At 46.1% G+C, this 23,467-nt stretch overlaps 1 protein-coding gene across 2 annotated transcripts; it reads right to left on the reverse strand.

The window, feature by feature from the left end:
* Positions 1–3,628: 3,628 nt before the first annotated feature.
* LOC116937352 (baculoviral IAP repeat-containing protein 7-B-like) lies at positions 3,629–22,661 on the reverse strand. 2 transcript variants are annotated; one of them, XM_076061323.1, is made up of 7 exons: positions 22,506–22,661; positions 11,515–12,060; positions 9,787–9,940; positions 8,459–8,558; positions 6,454–6,514; positions 5,406–5,457; positions 3,629–4,757 (listed from the first exon to the last, which is right to left on the reverse strand). In XM_076061323.1, the coding sequence occupies exons 2-7, from the start codon at positions 11,839–11,841 to the stop codon at positions 4,564–4,566; spliced, it is 888 nt and encodes a 295-aa protein (XP_075917438.1). In that variant the 5' UTR covers positions 11,842–12,060; positions 22,506–22,661; the 3' UTR covers positions 3,629–4,563. The 2 variants fall into 2 exon arrangements, with proteins under 2 accessions (XP_075917438.1, XP_075917437.1); XM_076061322.1 differs by having other exon boundaries at positions 3,629–4,760.
* Between the last annotated feature and the right edge of the window lie 806 nt (positions 22,662–23,467).

Here is a 23,467-nt window from a genome sequence, read left to right on the forward strand (position 1 = left end):
AGAGAGAGAGACAACACAGACACACAGAGAGAGACACACAACATAGACACACAGACAGACACAAGCAGAGAGAGAGACACACAACATAGACACACAGACAGACACACAAGCAGAGAGAGACAACACAGAGACACACAACATAGACACACAAACAGACACACAAGCAGAGAGAGAGAGACAATACAGACACACAGAGAGAGACACACAACATAGACACACAGACAGACACACAAGCATTGAGACTCACACAGAGACACACAGAGAGAGACACACAACATAGACACACAGACAGACACACAAGCAGAGAGAGAGACAACACAGAGATACACAGAGAGACACACACAACACTGACACACAGGCAGACACACAGGCAGAGAGAGACAACACAGACACACAGAGAGAGACACACAACATAGAAACATAGACAGACACACAAGCAGAGAGAGACTCACACAGAGAGAAACAGAGAGAGACACACACAACATAGACACAGACATGCACACAAGCAGAGAGAGACTCACACAGAGACACAGAGAGTGACACACAACATAGACACACAGACAGACACACAAGCAGAGAGAGGCAACACAGACACACACAGAGAGTGACACACAACATAGACACACAGACACACAGAGAGAGACTCACACAGACACACACAGAGAGTGACACACAACATAGACATACAGACATACACACAAGCAGAGAGAGACAACACAGACACACAACATAGACACAGAGACAGACACACAGACACACAGAGAGAGAGACTCACACAGAGACAAACAGAGAGACAAACAAGAGCTTTAATAGCTCTTAAAACCCCTCCCACATCTCCTGCAGTCTAAACACAACAAGACTCCCAAGTCCTCTGGTGACATCAAAAATTATTTAATAACGAGACGAACAAACGAGCCACAGAGCGAAGCCTCGGCCCTACGCGTTGGGCCTTGCGTGGCCCATTAATGGGCACTCGACTCGAATGTGCGGACGTTTCACTGACTGAACGCAACATTGAAAACAGCATTGAGAATCTTCACTTGAAGCTTTCGTGACAACTGCAGGGATCCACGCTCTCAAAGTCATCACGTGGTAGGTGTATAAAATACATCGCCACGTTTCTATTGCGACACAAGCGACCGTCATCAGGCGGAACAGGTACAGTTCAACTGATGGGGGGTCGCTTGTGTTGCGACAGAAACGTCGTGATTTATTTTATTTTGTCCCTACGTCACTTGACCGAAAGAACCTTGAAGAATGTTCTTGGTTCTTTCGGTAAAGTCACCACGTAGAAGGGAAACAATAAAATAATAAAAATATAAAACAATAAAAATTCTCACGACGTTTCGACTGCGACACAAGAAGCAATCATCATCGGGTGTGAAAACCACAGCAAGAAAATTTGAAAAAAGTGGCGTTTTTTTAACGTTAGCACCACGGAGAGCGATTTGGCAGTTGTTCAGATGGACGAGTCCATCTATGTCCGGAAAAGAGGAGGGGGGAGAGGAAGAGAATGGAATGCGGTCTGAACAACTGCCAAATCGCTCTCCGTGGTGCTAACGTTAAAAAATAACCGCCACTTTTTTCAAATTGTCTTGCTGTGGTTTCCACACCTGATGATGATTGCTTCTTGTGTTGCAGTCGAAACTTCGTGAGAATTTTATTGTTTTATATTTTTATTATTTTATTGTTTCCCTTCTACGTGGTGGTGACTTTACCGAAAGAACCAAGAATATGAATCCCTGCAGTCACGAAAGCTTTAAATCAAAACCTTGAAAGATGTTTTACAACGTCCGTGTTTTAAACGCGCAAAATAATCACGTTTCCCCAATTTTACACATTCTCAGGAAGCTGTGCGTATATATTTAGTTTACACCACGCGCGACGATGTTCAACGCAGCAGCCGTTTAAAAACTCTGGGTTAAGAGCGGCAAAGCCGGAAACTCGGTGCAGGCGGACGCTGCTGCTGGAGCTGAATGAACGAGCGAGCGTCGCAGCCGAGGACGGATTCCACCTTTTCAACATTTCCGAGCGGTGATTTCTAAATTTGCCCGCGGCCAATCTCCCGAGGCGGGAGCTGCTCCGGCGTTCTCTTCGCCAAGTGCCGAGTCCAACGCAAACCCCCGCGGGACGAGGTGCGCCGAGGGGCCCTAATCCAGCAGCGGGTTAACGAGTCCCCGAAAATTATCTCTCACGCGACTGATGGAAGAAAAAAAAACCTGCCAACTTCTTAGAAACAAAAGCGGCGAGGAACACACAAAGCCGTCCTCACACAGCCTAAAGATTCCCCAACCACTGCCGTGTAGCCTTAACAAACTGTTGGGGCAAGTGCTGTTAGCGAGTAGCAGCAGCTATGAAGATCCCCCCCCGTGTGGTCTTAACAAACTGTTGGGGCAAGTGCTGTTAGCGAGTGGCAGCAGCTATGAAGATCACCCCCCGTGTAGCCTTAACAGACTGTTGGAGCAAGTGCTGTTAGCGAGTAGCAGCAGCTATGAAGGCTACCGGCACTGTGGCACACGAGGGTGGGTGGTCAACACCACGCACAGCCGCCTTTGTCTCCCCAGTGGCGATGTCTTTACATATCGCAGCGGGTACTCATTCGAGGCCAAGTCGACCTAGGGGAGGCCCAGGACCGGTTGTTCAGATAATCGCAATCACTGTGGCGTTGGCCGTGAGCGGGAATGGAACTCGGCTGATCACCGGCGTTGGTAGCGCTGACCGCTCCACCAACCCCCCACCGCTCCCCACCACCGACAAAGAGCGGCCACCGTGGAACGCGACAATTACATTTTTGATGACATCACCATTGCAATAAGTGCTCCATGGGGCTATTATTGCACACGCTGTGTATGAACTCCCTCTGTCTGTTGTTGTTGTATCATCAAATATAGTAACTCAATCTTAACCCACTTACCAATGTGGTATACTTATGTCATAATGATGACAACACTGTATTCTAGCGTAAAAACATATTTTTCAACAATCTTTTTTTAACACGTTATGTTTCAGCTTGGGTGTAATTGTCCACGCTCAACTGACGTCGTTGGCTGTAAATCTCCACGGTCCCCTTACGTCGTGGCCAAGCCTCGGGGCCACTTCCTGGAGTCGTGGAGTTATTCCGTTACCAGTAGGGTACATTAAATTAAAGAGTGTTTTAAAAAAAAAAGTATTTTAAAATATTACTTATTAATGTAATAACTCACAAACGTAAAACATGTTTACGCACGTGAACTCTGCGTAACATTCCAGTTCCAGTAAAGATTTACAGAACGTAACTTCTTCACTTCAAGTCGAGCACCAAACGCCTTGAAATCACCGCAACTCTTTAACCCTTCCGCCCATTGCAATAAGCGATCCATAGAGTTACACGTTTAACAGCTTACACGTGTATATGTGTAAGCTGTTACACATGTATATGTGTAAGCTGTTACACGTGTAACAGCTTACACGTGAATATGTGTAAGCTGTTACACATGTATATGTGTAAGCTGTTACACGTGTAACAGCTTACACTTGAATATGAGTAAGCTGTTACACATGTATATGTGTAAGCTGTTACACGTGTAACAGCTTACACGTGTATATGTGTAAGCTGTTACACATGTATATGTGTAAGCTGTTACATGTTACATGTGTAACAGCTTACACGTGAATATGTGTAAGCTGTTACGTGTATATGTGTAAGCTGTTACACGTGTAACAGCTTACACGTGTATATGTGTAAGCTGTTACACATGTATATGTGTAAGCTGTTACATGTTACATGTGTAACAGCTTACACGTGAATATGTGTAAGCTGTTACACGTGTATATGTGTAAGCTGTTACACATGTAACAGCTTACACGTGTATATGTGTAAGCTGTTACACATGCATATGTGTAAGCTGTTACACATGTATATGTGTAAGCTGTTACACGTGTAACAGCTTACACGTGTATATGTGCATCTACATTCACTTCGTCACTTCCCAAGTCTGACATCGTACACCTTAAAATCAACGCACTCTTATTAACGCTTTCCCATGCCACCCATTGCATTGTCCCACAGCGTTATAAATGTAATAACTCGCACATGTAAGTACGCCTTAAAATCACCGCAATCTTTGACCCTTCCACCCGTTGCAATAAGCGCTCCACAGAGTTCTAAATGTAATAACTCCCAAATGTAGAAACTGTTAACGCGTGTAAACTTTGCGTACCATCCGGTTAAAGCAAAGATTACAGAACAGTCTTAAAACTTCACTTCCTTCACTTTCCAAGTCTGACATCGTACGCCTTCAAAACCACCACACTGATAATTATTAATGAACCCTTTCACATTCCGGAACCCCCCCCCAAAAAAGGCTGCTCTATGGGTGGAGGCCGGTGGCCAAGTGAAATTGCCCTCCCCGTGCCTCCCTGCGCGAAAAAACGAACGCCGAACGCTCGCCAGCGACCGGCTTATGCCTCGGCACGGGAGAGGGGAGGGGTCAATCAACGAACTCGCCCCGACGGTCGAAGCCACGGGCGGTCAGGATCCCTGGCGGTCGTTTCTCTCTCCTCCTCCTTCGCCCGGCCGTCCGCCTAAACCACGAAGGCCCGGAGCGACGTCTTCACGGCGACGCGGCACACGGGACACCGGCTCAGGGAGAGGGCGCAGTGGCCGCACGTGGCCACGTGTCCGCACGGCACGAACATCGTGGACACCTCGCGCTCCATGCACACCTTGCAGGACAGCCGCTCTTCCAGCTTGTCCAGAAGCTCCTCAGTCGATGGCGCTGCTGTGGACAAAAGCGCGCGCAGACGCACGCGGAGACGCACGCGGAGACACACGCGGAGACACACAGAGACACACAGACACACGTGCAGACACACAGAGACACACAGACACACGTGCAGACACACAGAGACACACAGAGACATACAGAGACGCACAGAGACACACGCGCGCATGCACAGACGCAAGCGCACGCGCAGACAGACGCACACACGGGCACACCCGCACACACTTTCAGCGGTTTCAAAAAGTGATGGTCGATCATCACCAGACTGCTTACATATGGGGCGCAAAGTTGGCGAGATGTTGACCACCTCGTCTGGTATACATGAGGTCGTGACTCTCACCAGTATCAGACTCTCACCTGGCTCAGACCCTCACCTGTATCAGACTCTCACCTGTATCAGACCCTCACCTGTATCAGACCCTCACCTGTATCAGACCCTCACCTGTATCAGACTCTCACCTGTATCGGACCCTCACCTGTATCAGACCCTCACCTGTATCAGACCCTCACCTGTATCACCCTCACCTGTATCAGACCCTCACCTGTATCAGTCTCTCACCTGTATCAGACCCTCACCTGTAACAGACCCTCACCTGTATCAGGTGAGGGTCTGATACAGTGCGCAGGGATCCGTCGTCTTACCGTGCTCAATCTCCGCGGTTGTACTCTGCGGCGTCTGTCCCGGTAGCGGAGCCTTTGAACCGACAAATAAAGATGAACATCGTCGCGTGTAAGAATCATCGCCGGTGTCACGCAGAAGAACCGAAAAAAATGGATAAGTTACGCAGGCGACGACCGCTCGCGTTGAAAACGATCGCGACTTTTTGCACCGTCACTCTGCGCTCGATTTGCAATCGGCGTGTCGGCAAACCAAACGGAACGACAAGAGCCGGCTCTCGATTGTCGCCGCTAACGACGGGGGGCAGGGCAGCTGCAGACGGCTCAAAATCGCGCAGCATCCAAAAAGATAAAATAAAAAAAATTTCCGTGGATCTCTACGCCAAAAACACCGATTATCCCCATAGTTATACATATAGTTATATAGTACATTCAATCTGGCTGTTGCCTGATGAAGCTCGTTGTTGTTGTAATTACTGGTGAAACGTCGTACTCAGATTCTAAATGTTGTGGCTTGGCTCTCCAACACACCGGTGTGAGCTGTACTAGTATTATACACTATACACTACTATACTATTATACACTACTATACTATACACTACACTATACACTACACTACTACACTATACACTACTATACACTATACACTACTACACTATTATACACTACTATACTATACACTACTATACTATACACAACTATACTATACACTACACTACTATACACTACTACACTATGCACTACTACACTATACACTACTATACTATACACACTACTATATTTACAATAAGCATATTGGTAATAAAACCACATTCTTTTTGTATTTTTACCCCTGAATGATGAACAACATTTCAAGCTGCCTGCGAAGTTTAAGTTTGAGTCTATTTGTGTTCAAGACCGCTGATAAACTCCATCAAGAGACGAGGCTGGTCTCGTCTGTTCAACGACCGGAGTTGACCAAGGTCAACGTTAAAAAACTAAACAAAAAATCGTACGTGCGGCGCGTTCGCACGCCGGCGTTAAACTCGATTCTCCTGCGAAACCAAAAGTTGGCGAGAAAATGTTTTGTTACCGGCGGCCGCGTCGACCCGCGGACGAAAGCTTCCCCCTTCTGTCGTCCAACAAACACGCAGCTGTTCAGCAAACGACGCGGGAAGAGAGGCGGGGGGAGGGGGGTCATTATTTTACGCCGGCTGGGTACAATGTGGTGGATGTATTGGGGAGCACGTCACCATTATTATTATTTATATTATGATCTTATAGTGAGATGGTTGTATTGGGGAACACATTATATCTATTATTTTATCGCGTTTATTATGATTTTGTTATTATCTTATAATGCGTTGGATGTATCAGGGAACACATCATTATTATATAATGCGATGGATGTGTTGGGGAACACATAATTATTTAATATTTACAGTGAGGGAAAAAAGTATTTGATCCCCTGCTGATTTTGTACGTTTGCCCACTGACAAAGAAATTATCAGTCTATAATTTTAATGGTAGGTTTATTTGAACAGTGAGAGACAGAATAACAACAACAAATCCAGAAAAACGCATGTCAAAAATGTTATGAATTGATTTGCATTTTAATGAGGGAAATAAGTATTTGACCCCTCTGCAAAACATGACTTAGTACTTGGTGGCAAAACCCTTGTTGGCAATCACAGAGGTCAGACGTTTCTTGTAGTTGGCCACCAGGTTTGCACACATCTCAGGAGGGATTTTGTCCCACTCCTCTTTGCAGATCTTCTCCAAGTCATTAAGGTTTCGAGGATGACGTTTGGCAACTCGAACCTTCAGCTCCCTCCACAGATTTTCCATGGGATTAAGGTCTGGAGACTGGCTAGGCCGCTCCAGGTCCTTAATGTGCTTCTTCTTGAGCCACTCCTTTGTTGCCTTGACCGTGTGTTTTGGGTCATTGTCATGCTGGAATACCCATCCACGACCCATTTTCAATGCCCTGGCTGAGGGAAGGAGGTTCTCACCCAAGATTTGACGGTGCATGGCCCCGTCCATCGTCCCTTTGATGCGGTGAAGTTGTCCTGTCCCCTTAGCAGAAAAACACCCCCAAAGCATAATGTTTCCACCTCCATGTTTGACGGTGGGGATGGTGTTCTTGGGGTCATAGGCAGCATTCCTCCTCCTCCAAACACGGCGAGTTGAGTTGATGCCAAAGAGCTCCATTTTGGTCTCATCTGACCACAACACTTTCACCCAGTTGTCCTCTGAATCATTCAGATGTTCATTGGCAAACTTCAGACGGGCATGTATATGTGCTTTCTTGAGCAGGGGGACCTTGTGGGCACTGCAGGATTTCAGTCCTTCACGAGGTAGTGTGTTACCAATTGTTTTCTTGGTGACTATGGTCCCAGCTGCCTTGAGATCATTGACAAGATCCTCCCGTGTAGTTCTGGGCTGATTCCTCACCGTTCTCATGATCATTGCAACTCCACGAGGTGAGATCTTGCATGGAGACCCATGCCGAGGGAGATTGACAGTTTTTTTGTGTTTCTTCCATTTGCGAATAATCGCACCAACTGTTGTCACCTTCTGACCAAGCTGCTTTGCAATGGTCTTGTAGCCCATTACAGCCTTGTGTAGGTCTACAATCTTGTCCCTGACATCCTTGGAGAGCTCTTTGGTCTTGGCCATGGTGGAGAGTTTGGAATTTGATTGATTGCTTCTGTGCACAGGTGTCTTTTATAGGTAACGAGCTGAGATTAGGAGCACACTCTTTAAGAGTGTGCTCCTAATCTCAGCTCCTAATCTCAGCTTGTTACCTGTATAAAAGACACCTGGGAGCCAGAAAACTTTCTGATTGAGAGGGGGTCAAATACTTTTTTCCCTCATTAAAATGCAAATCAATTTATAACATTTTTGACATGCGTTTTTCTGGATTTTGTTGTTGTTATTCTGTCTCTCACTGTTCAAATAAACCTACCATTAAAATTATAGACTGATAATTTCTTTGTCAGTGGGCAAACGTACAAAATCAGCAGGGGATCAAATACTTTTTTCCCTTACTGTATATATATAAATTTCACGGGCGCAGCAGGTGCCAAACGCCTCACCTGGGAAACCACTTTGCGTGCTCATGCCAAGCGCTGTCTCCCAGCGCCCACTCTTGTAGATGACCGTCGCAGCTGAAGCACTTCACAAGATCTCCGTAACCTACTCAAAATAGAAAACACGTTACAGGGACCTCTCCCCTACTTATCGACACTGTCGACTTTTCAGAGATAAACAAACCCATCCAGTTGCCCGTTCGGACCGAGAGTCCTAAGTTCAACCGCCTCACAATAGTTGGAGGTGGTGGCATCAACATCTGCAGAACGTGAAAAACCAGTGGCATTTACATCTACAGAACGTGAAGAACCAGTGGCATTTACAGCTACAGAATGTGAAGAACCCAGTGGCATCAACATCTGCAGAACGTGAAGAACCAGCGTCATCTACATCTACAGAATGTGAAGAACCAGTTGCATCTACATCTACAGAACGTGACGAACCAGTGGCATCTACATCTACAGAACGTGAAGAACCAGCGTCATCTACATCTACAGAACGTGAAAAACCAGTGGCATCTACATCTACAGAACGTGACGAACCAGTGGCATCTACATCTACAGAACGTGACGAACCAGTGGCATCTACATCTACAGAACGTGAAGAACCAGTGGCATCTACATCTACAGAACGTGACGAACCAGTGGCATCTAAATCTTCAGGAGATTATACAACTTGTAAAGGCATTCCCCGTGTTTCGTGTACACACTCTACAACACGTTTGGAACCGACAGGACTTCGCACTCCTATCGTGTTTTTGTAAACCGTTCGTTGCCGTGACGTTCTTACCCCCCGTGCCCGGACTGGACATCATGCGAAAAAGAGCTTCACAGCTCAATGGATTCCTCCAGTATAGATAAATATTCTGATTCTGACCTCCCTCAGGTGTTTGACCAAAACTATTAACCAACATTGATACTATTTTATGATACCAGGTGTTAGGACCATTGAGTTGCTATTTAGCTCTTTTTCAGAGGTGACCACCTGGCTATCACAAACGATAGCTCAACGAAGTGGCTTATCGCATGAGAATTTAAATGCAGCCAAATACTCTAAACGCGTGTTTCTAAATGTGCAAGGAAAAAACCGGAGGACCGGCAGAAAAAATCCACGCGACCACGGGGAGAGAGGCACGAAAATTCCAAATACACATCAGGCGTCAGGATGGAACCCACCACCTCCTGCCTTCCAGGCGAGGTAGCCAACATCTCCGAGCCACCGTGGCGCTTGCCCCCAAAGAGCCGCCCCTCCCCCCACAAAACGGGGACGACTACAGCGCCGGGGAAGGCCTCCACCCACTTCTACGCAGCGGCAGCAGCAGCACAAACCGTACCGGAATAGTAGAAGCCTGCGTAGGCCAGTTCAGGCGGGGACACATTGGCGGTGTACGGCCAGCTCGCGAAAGATCTGAGTCGCGCCCCGAACGAACGCATCTCTGGACTCAGTCCGGAGTCGGCGCCATCCTGAGTGGCCGGCGGCAACGGGGCCTGCGGGGAAAAGGCGCCACCCAGGGACAAACGCAACGACGACAACGGTGACGACGATGACGACTGCGACGGCAGCGTCGACGGCGACGACGGTGACGCAGTGAGCTCATCGAATTGTCCCCGCCCTTTGGAAAGGCTCCCCAGGAAGCCGTGAGGGCATTGGAATCGTTTTTTTTTAAACGACATCTTCGAAACAAAACCTTTTTAGACTGGCCTAAAAAGGTTAAGTCATTTACATGACTTAATACGATTACATCTCCATAACTAGCATAACTTATGCGCATAATTACATCAATTAACGTTATTTTGGATAATTACGCATTTTTCCAAATTTCATTTCATTTTTATTATTTTTATTAAAATTTTCAAGACCCGGCATATACAACAGGTGGGGGAATTTATAGAGAAGATAACATTACAGTAGAATCTTGATTTGAATTACAGTACACTCTGGATGATCCGCACGCGGTTTGTTCGATTTGCAGATGAACCGCACACCTGAGATTTTGACGGAGATTAAGAACTCGTGGATATTCCCCTGAAGTCCACCTGAAGATGACCGTTTGAGTTATGGTCGAAACGTCGTGAGAATTTTTATTGTTTTATATATATATTATTTTGTTGTTTCTCTTCAACGTGACTTTACCGAAAAAACTAAGAATATAATCTAAAAACAGTTTATACAACAATGGTTAATTCTTGGACATTTTTATTACAAGTCACGTGGCGCTTTAACCGAACAAATACGTTGCCCCGGTTAATCCGAAATCCACGTGACCGCCTCTACGGCAGCTGCAACGTCTTTACAACGGTGGGCAGAGTTTAATTGATTTTGTTGCCGTGGCTCTGCTGTCAAATGAGCGAGCTGACTCTTCAGCGCGGGGAGCGGGAAAGTCTCATCATTGAACATGGTTATAGGCACAAAGCATTGAAGAACTGAGACTCATCTACAAGGGCGCAGCGGTAGCCAGGAGATGTGAACGACCTCGCCTGGTATGCAGGAGGTCATGGGCTCAAAACCCGACCCTGACACCTGCTTCTGCCTATTTGGAGTTTCCGTGTCTCTCTCTCTCTCTCTCTGTTCCCCCCGTGGTCACCACGTGCGAGGGTATTCGGCAAATATAAATGTCCACGCAACGATGCTGAGCCCGCTTTGCTGAGCAACGTCGCTGCTTTGCGTGACGGAGAGGGTCGGCATCTGAAACAAATAGCTACGTCATCGCAGCGCTGAGTAGGGCCCTCGCCAGGTCAAGAATAACTGTGTTAGCACAGGGTGCTTACAAAGAAATGTTCACACTTGTTTTTGGACTATCGTTTTTTAATATAACACGAATCTGACCGCGAATGCACGTCAATGGATTCAACGAGCCAAAGGGTCTCCGCTCGTTCGCCATCGTCGTCTAAACACGCCTAGAATTATCTCCAATCGGTACCCAGAACCCCGAGGCACATCTCTTCGTGCCAATCGTTGCAAATTCTCAGCGGCACCCCGCACTAGTTTTAGGAAAGACCCGGCCTCGCCCCCCCAAAACAAGCGTCAGGACGTCACCGGCGCCGTCGCTGGCGTCACCCACCGCGCGAGCGCAGGCGGGGAAGTGCCTGGCGTGCTCCCGAGCGGGGTCGTCCCCCTCCTCCCAGCGATGCATCATCCCGCCGCAGCGGAAGCAGGCCACCAGGTCGCTGAAGCCCATGCGGTAGAGTCCGGCCCGCGCCAAGTCCGCGGGCCGCACGGGGGACGACCGGGGCCACCCCTTGGAGAACGACAGCAGCCTGGCCGATTCTCTCAGCATCTTCGAGGCCGACGGTCGCGGGATCCGGTCGAAGCGGGGCATCGGGGGGGCAGAGCGTCTCGCCGCCGCCGACGCCCTGCGGGAGGCCCGAAAGTCTACGACGTTCGGCATCGACCCGGCGGAAAAATACGGGGCGATTTGGGGTGAAAAGAATGCTTTTGCGAGGGACGAGTCCGCCCGGGGGTCTCTTGTTAAAGATCGCTCAAGAAACGTCGAGGCCTTCTCCTCCTTTCAAGGTGTCGAAGAGATCCCGGGGCTCGTAGCTCAACGGGTAGTTTAAAAACCGGCGATGGGAAATGGCACGACCCCTGTTGTCACCCTCGACGGCTCCTGAATGCGGGAACAAAAATGTTGGGGCGGCAAGCGTCATTAAAAACGGACATCTTTTAGTGATATTCTTAGCTCTTTCGGTAAAGTCACGTTGAAGGCAAACAATAAAATAATAAAATACATATAAAACAATAACAATTCTCACGACGTTTCGACCATAACACAAACGGTCGTTATGTTATGGTCGAAACGTCGTGATAATTTTTATTGTTTTGTATATATATTTTATTATTTTATTGTTTCCCTTCAACGTGACTTTGCCGAAAGAGCTAAGAATATGAATTACTGCAGTCACGAAAGCTTTAAATCAAAATAAAATATTTAAGTGACTTGAAATGTTTGGTTTAAACAATTCATCCATACACAAAGGCTTTTTGTGGGTTAGATTGCGTAAATATATTAATGTTAAACCCGCCACCACCCGACACGGCCAACTGGTAAGGGTTGTCACGTAAACAGAACAATCTCTATTATGGATGATATTGGTCGCCAAAGCCTACGTGTTAAGAATTAAACAGTTCAGTCTGTCACTTCTGACAAACTCATGCACAGCAATAAAAGGGGGCACACACAGTCTGGATGGTCCTGTACCAAACGGAGTTTCGAGAGTTATCTGGTGTGAGAAAAACCAACACTACCCATAGACTCAGCACTGCACCATAGACTCAACACTACCCAAAGACTCAACACTAACCATAGACTCAACACTGCCCATAGACTCAACAGTGCCCATAGACTCAACACTACCCATAGACTCAACACTGTACCATGGACTCAGCACTGCACCATAGACTCAACACTGCCCGATAGACTCAACACTACCCAAAGACTCAACACTGCCCATAGACTCAAAACTGCCCATAGACTCAACACTGCACCATAGACTCAACACTGCCCATAGACTCAGCACTGCACCATAGATTCAACACTGCATCATAGACTCAGCACTGTACCATAGACTCAACACTGCACCATAGACTCAACACTGCCCATAGACTCAACACTGCACCATAGACTCAACACTGCCCATAGACTCAACACTGCACCATAGACTCAACACTGCCCATAGACTCAACACTACACCATAGACTCAACACTGCACCATAGACTCAACACTACACCATAGACTCAACACTACACGATAGATTTCGATTTAAAGCTGTCGTGACTGCAGGGATTAATCTTCTTGGTTCTTTAGGTAAAATCACGTCGGTTCTAAACTAATTGTATTTTTACGGTGACCTCAGACCGCAGCTCTTTCGCTGGCACCGCCTCTTAACACCTCTCACAGCACGGTTAACGTTGTGGTTTGTAACGTGGAGTATAACAGCGCCTCGTGGCTGTTTCTCTCCCCCCCCCCTCCTCCGTCCCGAGGAGCGTGGATGGACTCGTCCGTGTGAATGGGGCCCGTCGCTGTCCGTGGTGCTGGAGGTGAGGGGAAGGATCCCACACACTCTGTGGTTCTATTCGGTAAAGTCACCACGTAGGTTAATTAAAATATAAAATAACAAAAATCACGACGTTTCGGCCACAGCACAGGCGGCCTTCATCAGGTGAAGGGACCCTGCTGTCATGATGAAGGCCGCTTGCGTTGTGGCCGAAACGTCGTGAGATTTTTGTTATTTTATTTTTGTTACCTACGTGACTTTACCGAATAGAACCAAAGAGTGTGGATCCTTGCAGTCACGAAAGATTCAAATATAGTAGAAGAATCCACCCATTGTTTCGCCATATGGCATTGTGATATATAACGACTTATTGTTGGTGGCTCAGCTGGTTGGAGAGTATATAGAGTTTATTGATAACATTGAGGTATAGTAATATGTTTTACCCTTTTAACTGGCACAAAAACTGACACCTTTATTCAAGGCATCATATTCTTAGTTTTTTCGGTAAAGTCACGTTGAAGGGAAAATATAATATATATTTTATTATTTTGTTGTTTCCCTTCAACGTGACTTTACCGAAAAAACTAAGAATATGAATTACTGCAGTCACGAAAGCTTTAAATCAAAATTCAAGGCATCATGTTTGTAATAACCACAACACATGATGCCTTGAATAAAGGTGTCAGTTTTTGTGCCAGTTAAAAGAGTAAAACCTATTACTATATCTTGTTACTGGTAAAGGAGGTCTCATAAAACATTGAGGTAGTTTATATTTTAGTTTTGTATTGGTTTACTATATGGCATTCATTATATAGCGTAGTGTATACCCAGTTGCTCTGTGTTAATAGCTCAGCTTATTGAAGAATATACTGAGTACATTCATTATATTGATGTAATTTATACTTCGATTTTATCACATCGGTTTACTGCACGATAGTTGGGTTAGTTGCAGCCCCTTTAGCGTCCACAGACTCAACAACTGCTACACCTGCAAATCGTCTGCAAATTTACAGTTCACAGTTCATTTATTTGGTATAGCCCTGTGAGCCATTCGGCTCTTGAATCGGGTGCAACTGCAACAAACAAAAAACATGAACAAGAAAACATCTTAAAGTGATTATGTGACTGTGCAAACAGAAAATACAGGAAAAAAATATCAAAATATTCCTGAAATAGCACCGTACACCAACGCTGCGTGCAAAAATCCCAGTGGGATGCAAGTCAAAATAACAACAACAACCACAAGACAACTAAGATTAAGACCATCAGTCAACTCCGTACTACAATAAACAAAAACATGGCCAAAACAAAAAAAAACTTTTCGAAATCACCAAAATAAAAGCCATAAATCCAATGTAACAGTGATCATAGGGAGTGTGACCGAATTTTTTACAATAAACTACATAAATTTATTATAACACCAAAATCTAGAGCCATATTTTAGGCCACTGAATAGCAGTGGCAGCTAGGGTTGTACAACTCCTCTAGAGCAGTTTTGAGTGAAGATCTCATAGTTAGTGATTCAAGTTGCAGTTTATTGGCAATAGCATTCCAGACCCTAGGGGCATCAATAGCAAAGGCCCTTCCTCCAGTTTTTGTACGGCAATAGGGAATGTGAAGCTGGTAAATGAGCGAAGACCTGAGGTCAAATTTGTTCTTTGAAACAGAGAGGAGATCCAGTAGGTAGTCTGCGGAATTTTTTGTAAGTACATCGTGAATAAATAAGATCTGGTGCACAAGCCGTCGAACATTAAGAGATGTTAAGTTTGACCCAATGTAGAGATCACAGTGGTGAGTCTTATATGGGCAGTTCAATGCAAATCTTAAGGCCGAGTGATAGATGGAATCAAGCTTCTTCAGTACAGTACTTGGGGCTGATTTATACACGATGTCACAGTAGTCAAGTAGAGACAGTATGGTAGCTTTTATCAATTCCAAACGAAACATTGGGGGGAAGCAGTGCTTGTGTCGATACAGAAAACCAATTTTTATTTGTCTTTTTACCAATATAATCAATGTGATCTTCAAAACTAAGTTTTGAATCCAGGATGACCCCAAGATACTTATAGATCTTGACTTGCTCTATTTGATAATTATTCAAGGAATGTAATTGGGGAAAAATAACTTCCTGCTTTAGTCCCGGAGAGAAGCATAGCACCTTGGTTTTGGAGGTATTCAGGACTAGTTTAAGAGAAACTAGCTGATGTTGTAGTTTGTTGAAATCACCCTGGAGCTTAGCAATCACGTCATCCAGAGAGCGGCCAGCAGTAATCAGTATCGTGTCATCTGCAAAAAGATTTACCCTTGAATGATCCAGTTCAGTGCCCAAGTCATTGACATAAAGAGAGAACAAGAGGGGGCCGAGGATGGAACCCTGTGGAACCCCTTTTGTTATCTTAACACTGTTTGACCTCCAACCATCTGTGAATACAGTTTGGGTGCGAGAAAAGAGGTAATTTTTTAACCATTGTACTGTGTTCTCGGAAAAACCGAGGCAACTTAGTTTACTAAGCAGGGTGTTGTGGTCAACTGTATCAAAAGCTTTGGACAGGTCAAGAAAAAGACAGGTACAGTACTGCTTATTATCAAGGCTATTGTAAATTAGATTCAAAGAGTCTAATGCAGCAGATGTGGTGCTGTATTTTTTTCGGAACCCAGATTGTTTTAGATGTAGTAGATTGTTGGTGGAGAGGAAACTGCTAATTTGGTAGTTCAATAATTTTTCAAAAATTTTCATCAATGGGGACAAAATTGAAATAGGTCGCTAGTTATTGGGATCATCTTTAGGGCCCCCTTTGTGAAGTGGACGGACATAGAAATGTGTCCATTCTAGAGGAACTGATGCTTCTTTGATGGACAGGTTGAAAATATGGGCTATAGCAGGGGTCGGGAACCTATGGCTCGCGAGCCAGATGTGGCTCTTTTGATGATTGCATATGGCTCGCAGATAAAACAAAATATTCTCACTTGTTTTAATCCATCCATCGATTTTTCACTGCGCATGTCCTGTTCAGGGCTGCAGGAGCAATTGTCCATTATTTTAATTGGATGATACTGGCCTACGTTTGCCGTTGCTGGGTAAAACAGGTAAACGCCCCCTTTTGAATCAGTCTGAGACTGCGTCTGCTCGGTCATTAGCTCAAAGCTAATCCTTCGACGAAGAAGATGGCGAAAAGAAAAAAGACGACGAGTATCGTACATTTCAGGACGAATGGACCGAAGAATTCGCCTTTGTGGAGAGAGCGGGTTCTGCGGTGTGTCTAATTTGCAATGACAAAATTACATCGTTGAAACGGTCGAATGTAAAGCGGCACTTCGACACGCGCCACGCTACCTTTGCATCAAAATACCCTGCGGGAGACAGCAGAAAGAAAGCGTGCCAAGAGCTTCTGAGCAGGGTGCAAGCTAGCCAGCAGCAACTCCGCGTATGGACCCGGCAAGGTGACTATAATTCGGCTAGCTTTGCTGGTTCTTTAGCAATAGTGAGGAACGGAAAACCATTCACAGATGGCGAGTATGCTAAAACGTTCATGCTGGATGTAGCCAATGAACTTTTTGATGATCTTCCGAACAAAGACAAGATAATCAAACGGATACAAGACATGCCTCTGTCGGCAAGAACTGTTCATGATCGTACCATCGTGATGGCAAACAAAGTGGAGGAAACGCAAGTGAAGGACATAAATGCAGCGCCGTTCTTTTCTCTGGCTTTGGATGAGTCAACAGACGTGAGCCATTTGTCGCAGTTCAGCGTGATTGCAAGATATGCTGTTGGTGACACACTGCGCGAAGAAAGTCTTGCTGTTCTGCCATTAAAAGGGTCCACAAGAGGTGAGGATTTATTCAAGTCTTTCATGGAGTTTGCTCAAGAAAAAAGTCTACCTATGGATAAACTCCTCTCAGTGTGTACTGATGGTGCTCCGTGTATGTTGGGGAAAAACAAAGGATTTGTGGCGCTTCTCCGTGAACATGAAAATAGACCCATCCTAAGTTTCCATTGCATTATACACCAGGAGGCACTTTGTGCTCAGATGTGTGACAGGCAGTTTGGCGAAGTGATGTCGCTGGTCATTCGTGTGATCAACTTTATTGTTGCCCGAGCCTTAAATGATCGCCAGTTTAAAACACTGCTGGATGAAGTTTTAAATAACTATCCTGGTCTGCTTTTGCACAGCAATGTGCGTTGGTTGTCAAGAGGGAAGGTGCTTAGCCGTTTTGCGGCTTGCCTGAACGAAATCCGGACTTTCCTTGAAATGAAAGGCGTCGGGCATCCTGAGCTAGCCGACACCGAGTGGCTCCTCAAGTTTTACTATCTCGTAGATCTGACTGAACATCTGAACCAGCTCAACGTGAAAATGCAAGGCATTGGAAATACAGTGTTATCCCTTCAACAAGCTGTATTTGCTTTTGAAAACAAGCTGGAGCTTTTCATCACGGATCTTGAAACAGGTCGTTTACTACATTTTGAAAAACTGAGCCAATTTAAAGATGCATGCACAGCAAGTGAGCCCATTCAAAACCTTGATCTCCACCAGCTAGCTGGCTGCACATCCAGTCTCCTACAGTCCTTCAAAGCACGCTTTGGAGAATTTCGTGAGCACACTCGTCTTTTTAAGTTCATCACCCATCCAAACGAGTGTTCACTGAACACAGCCGACCTGAATTACATCCCTGGTGTCTCCGTCAGAGATTTTGAAGCAGAAATGGCTGACCTGAAGGCCTCAGACATGTGGGTGAATAAGTTCAAGTCACTGAATGAAGATTTGGAAAGAATCACACGACAGAAAGCGGAGTTGGCGAGCAAGCACATGTGGACAGAAATGAAAAAACTCCAACCCGAAGACCAGCTGATTCTCAAAACTTGGAACGCGCTTCCTGTCACATACCACACACTGCAGCGTGTGAGTATTGCTGTATTGACCATGTTTGGATCTACGTATGCATGTGAGCAGTCATTCTCACATCTTAAAAACATCAAGTCCAACCTACGATCACGTTTAACGGATGAAAGCCTCAACGCTTGCATGAAGCTTAACCTCACCAAGTACCAACCCGACTACAAAGACATCAGCAAATCCATGCAGCACCAGAAGTCGTATTAATGGTGAGTGTTATAACAACATTATTTAAAAGAATAAATTCAGAGGCTTATTATACTGACATTTAGTTGAATTCACTTTTAAAATAGATTATATGGCTCTCACTGAAATAAATTTCCAAATTTTTTGCTTTCATGGCTCTCTTAGTCAAAAAGGTTCCCGACCCCTGGGCTATAGGTTTGTATATAAGGTGACCAACAGTTAGTAGAGCAAAGACGGGAAAACTATCTGCCCCGGTAGAGGAGGACCCTTTGAGGTAGGACAGTTGTTTCAGAACATTACTTTCGTGGATTGGTTGGAAACTAAATTCGTTTAATGTTTGGACAGGGGTGTAGGAATTTGCAGGAGCAGGGGTGACTCCCAATACATTATCAAAAAGATTACCAGCTTCAGAAAAATGAAGGTTAAAATTGTCAACTATTTTTTTGGGATCTGAAAAATATTCCCCATTTCGGTGAAGCTCAACGGACAGATTTTCTGTTTTGGATGCCTTTTCAATAGATTTGATTGTTTTCCAAAAAATCCTGGTATTTCCATGTGATTCCAGGAGAGTGGAGAAAAAATAGGCATTTTTTGCATGCCGTATTTTTTTTACGCATCTATTCCTTAAAATCCTGTATTCTAGCCAGTCATTTACCAAATTACTTTTCTGAGCACATGCCCAAGCCTTGTCCCTAGTTTTCATGAGCTTTGTAATCAAAGGATCATACCATGGTGGGCGGTTGCCTTTAGTTTTAAATCTAACCAACGGAGCATGTTTGTTAAGAATTTGGAGAAACGTGTACCTGAAAGTCTCCCAAGCCGTAGTCAGGTTGGGGATATCACAGACCTTATCAATATCCGAGTGAAGCACATCATTTGTAAATGCCTGAGTGCTGAAGTGCCTCAAAGAGTGCTTCTCAACAATTTTAGGGGGGGCTTTGGGTCTGGCTGATGATCTCACACCAAAAATGAAGGAGTGATCACTAAGGTTATTACCCAGAACACCAGTCAGTGCGAAATTGTGAGGGGCATTTGTCAATAGGACGTCAAGTAGAGTTGACTGTCCCGGATTTTTTAGGTTGGGTCTTGTGGGGACATTTATTAATTGAAACAAGTTAAATTCATCTGTAAAATTTGTGGCCACGGCCGGCGGGTTTAGCCAATTCCAATTTAGATCACCCACTAAAATTATTTCACCTTTAGGGAGGCCCCCAAAAAGCTCTCTCAGTGCCGATGCAGCTTCAACATCCTTCCCACAAGGCAGTCTATAGCAGCACACTACCAATATCTGTTGATTTGGGAGAGTTATTCTGGGAGCCAGACCTTCAAAGCAACATTTTTTAAACAAGGAGTGAGCTGGTGAACATGCAATAGTGTTACGAACATAGATGGCAATTCCACCTCCTTTAGATCCTCGGTCAAGCCGAAAAAGGTTGTAGTTTTCAATCGTAATCTGCAAGTCATTGACGGCAGGAGTGAGAAATGTTTCTGTTAGGCAAAAAAAGTCTGGGTCAAGATTTGCCACTTCTAGTTTTAGTTGACTTAATTTAATCACAAGCCCTCTGATGTTGACATGTAGAACACCAACACCTTTCCTGCCAGAAAAATCTACAGAATTATACGAGCTCTTTTCATTTGGGCCAGAATGAAGCTCAATACCACCCAGAAATAAGAAAAGTAGAATTAACAGTTTGCATAAGTATTTTCTGTGAAAGGAGAAAGAGCGGCGAACCTTGGACGAATAGCAGCAGCTCGCAGATGGTGTTATTTTTAAGAGCAGAATGAAGTTTGGAAGGAGTGCTGGTGAAGTAATAGGACAAAGATAGGGTTTAAAAGGATACAATGATGGAGTGTAGAAGTGTCTATGAGCTGTTTCATTTGCAGGTGTAGTGGCAAATCGAGCAACAAGTATTGATGCAAAATAACGAGGGTAGCCGTTTGTAGAGTTGAGTGTGGCACTAGACATGGCCGGGAGAGACAGCAGTAGGATACACAGCAGGAGAATTGCCATCTCTAAAATATCCGGGGTATACACAGATTTACACACAAGTGGAATAGAAAAATATATATACTTGTAGGCCGAGCGTGAGAAAAACGTCTTGCCGCACTCGTCACACATGCACGGCTTCTCGCCCATGTGTTAGGGTTGAACAGCGCCCACCCCCCTCTCCCAGACAGCAGATTCTTGGCTGTTGTAGGCTCGGCTGAACCGCTTGCACCGCCTCCTTTCCCCGCCGCAGGATGGTGCTCGAATTAGCCCTCCTTGAGCTCAGCCCACGACTGGAATGTCGTTTCTTGGCCTCTCGTGTCTCTGCTGCCCGTCCAGACGGCCCCACTGAAGCCCACACAGGGGACTCTTCATTCACAACCCTTGGCCGTCTCGAATGATCTCCGTGAAGTTGTCCAGGATGGAGCGCACGTCGTCCTTGAGCCGCTTGTTGAACGACTGCAGCAGCACCTCCTTGCTCTGGGGCAGCGCCCGCGACATCTCGGGGGAGTAGTGGACAGAAGCACGGCTCTCCCTCAGGGCAGCAGTGGACAGAGCACAACCCTGCCTCAGGGCAGCAGTGGAGAGAGAGTCTGGCTCCCTCACGGCAGCAGTGGAGATAGCGCGTCTCTCCCTCAAGCCAGTATTGGAGAGCACGGGGCTCCCTCCGGGCAGCAGTGGAGAGAGCACGACCCCACCCCAGGGCAGCAGTGGACAGAGCACGGCTCTGCCCCAGGGCAGCAGTGGACGGAGCACGGCTCTCCCTCAGGGCAGCAGTGGACGGAGCACGGCTCTCCCTCAGGGCAACAGCCGAGAGAGCGCGGCTTTCCCTCAGGGCAGCAGTGGACGGAGCACGCACTAGGCCGCTACAGTAACTGGAAGCCTCACTCGGGCTGTGCCTTGTGCATGATTTACTAGGCCTCACTCAGGCTGGCCCAGGTACACGATTACCTAGGCCTCACTCAGGCAGTGTCCCGTGCACAATTTACTAGGCCTCACTCAGGCTACGCCAGGTGCACGATCAGCTAGGCCTCACTCAGGCTGCGCCAGGTGCACGATCAGCTAGGTCTCACTCAGGCTGCGCCAGGTGCACGATTTACTCGGCCTCACTCAGGCTGTGTCATGTACAGTATTACCTAGGCCTCACTCAGGCTGGGCCAGGTGCATGATTAACTAGGCCTCACGCTGCTCCAGGTGCACGATTAACTAGGCTTCACTCAGGCTGCGCCAGGCGCACGACTAACCAGGCCTCACTAAGGCTGCGCCAGGTGCACTATTAGCTAGGCCTCAGGCTGCGCCAGGCGCACGATCTAGCTAGGCCTCACTCAGGCTGCGCCAGGTACACACACGAGCGCACATCACCACACCATCACACACACGAGTGTACACCATCACACACACAGTGCACACCACCACACTATCACACATACAGAGTGCACACCACCACACTATCACACACACAGAGTGTACATCACCACACCATCACACACACACACCTCACGCTTTCTCTCTGTTTAAACGTGAAAACTCTTAAAACACCAACCCTAGCAAACCGACCCTTAAACACCAACCCTTAAACACCAACCCTTAAACACCAACCCTTAAACACCAACCCTTAAACAGCAACCCTTAAACACCAACCCTTAAACAGCAACCCTTAAACACCAACCCTTAAACACCAACCTTTAAACGCCAACCCTTAATCACCACCCGTTAAACACCAATCCTTAAACGCCAAGCCTTAAACACAAAGCCTTAAACACAAACCCTTAAACACCAACCCTTAAACGCAAACCCGTAAAAGCCAACCCATAAACGCCAACCCTTAAAGGCAAACCCTTAAACACCAACCCTTAAAGGCCAACCCTTAAACACCAACCCTTAAACGCCATCCCTTAAACTCCAAACCTTAAACAGCAGCCGTTAAACACCAACCCTTAAAGGCCAAACTTACACGCCACAACCTGGACGGTAGAGGGCATTCTTTACCTCACGCTTTCTCTCAAAAGTGGCGACCTCACACTCCTAGCGGGTCCTTCTCCTCCTCGTCGTCGTCCTCCTCCTCGTCGTTAATTGAGCAACAAAAATAAATTTTCCCGCGTCTGCACCCACCTCACGAATTAAAAAAAAATGGCGGTGGGTGAGGGGGAGGAGCCAAAACAAATTGGCGGGAAAACAAAAAAAGACGCCAAATCCGATTGGCTCCGAGGCGGGAGCGACTTTGAGGAAAACTTTTTTACAGTAAGAAATTACAAAACTCAACATCGACAATAAAACTCGCGTTGGCATTCTCGCGGTGTAAATAAATGTAAAAAAAAAGTTGTATTGTTGACGTACCATATTTAAATCAAATGTTTTTTTACTCAAACGCGATTCCGTTGTTTCGATTCCTTCTCAGTCCTGAATCGTGTCGAGCTATGATTACGAAACGCGAATCGTGGTCCGCGTTTGCTGAGCCAATAGGAGCGCAACGCTGCTGAAGACAGCGTCCAATAGGAGAAGGCGATGGTGGGAGGTGGCCGGGTGCCGCTTGGACCAATCAGTGAGCAGGGTGTTCAATGTTTCCCGCTCTTTCCGGGTTTTTTTTAAATCACAAAACAATATTTAAACCCCGGGGTAAAAGTTATCGAGAGCATTGTTTTAATAAGTGTGTAGTCGGCAAAGTTTGCACGTAAATTATATTTAAACAGAGGAGCAGTAACAATATAACTACACCAATATTATCCCAATGGTAATCGATTCCATCAGCTATAATCACTACCACCATCTCGATTCCCGCTTTATCCCCCACTCCATTAAAATCGATTCCACAAGCTCCATTCACCAACGATCGATTCCCATGTTACTAACAACGGGAATCGATTACATCTAAAACGTCGGAAGCCGCAACGGGAATCGACTCCATCTAAAACGTCGGAAGCCGCAACGGGAATCGACTCCATCTGAACGTC

Source organism: Petromyzon marinus, unplaced genomic scaffold (assembly GCF_048934315.1).
Source record: "Petromyzon marinus isolate PM22_M1 ecotype Great Lakes invasive population unplaced genomic scaffold, UKy_Petmar_22M1.pri1.0 PM_G_Scaffold_32, whole genome shotgun sequence".
NCBI lineage: Eukaryota > Metazoa > Chordata > Hyperoartia > Petromyzontiformes > Petromyzontidae > Petromyzon > Petromyzon marinus.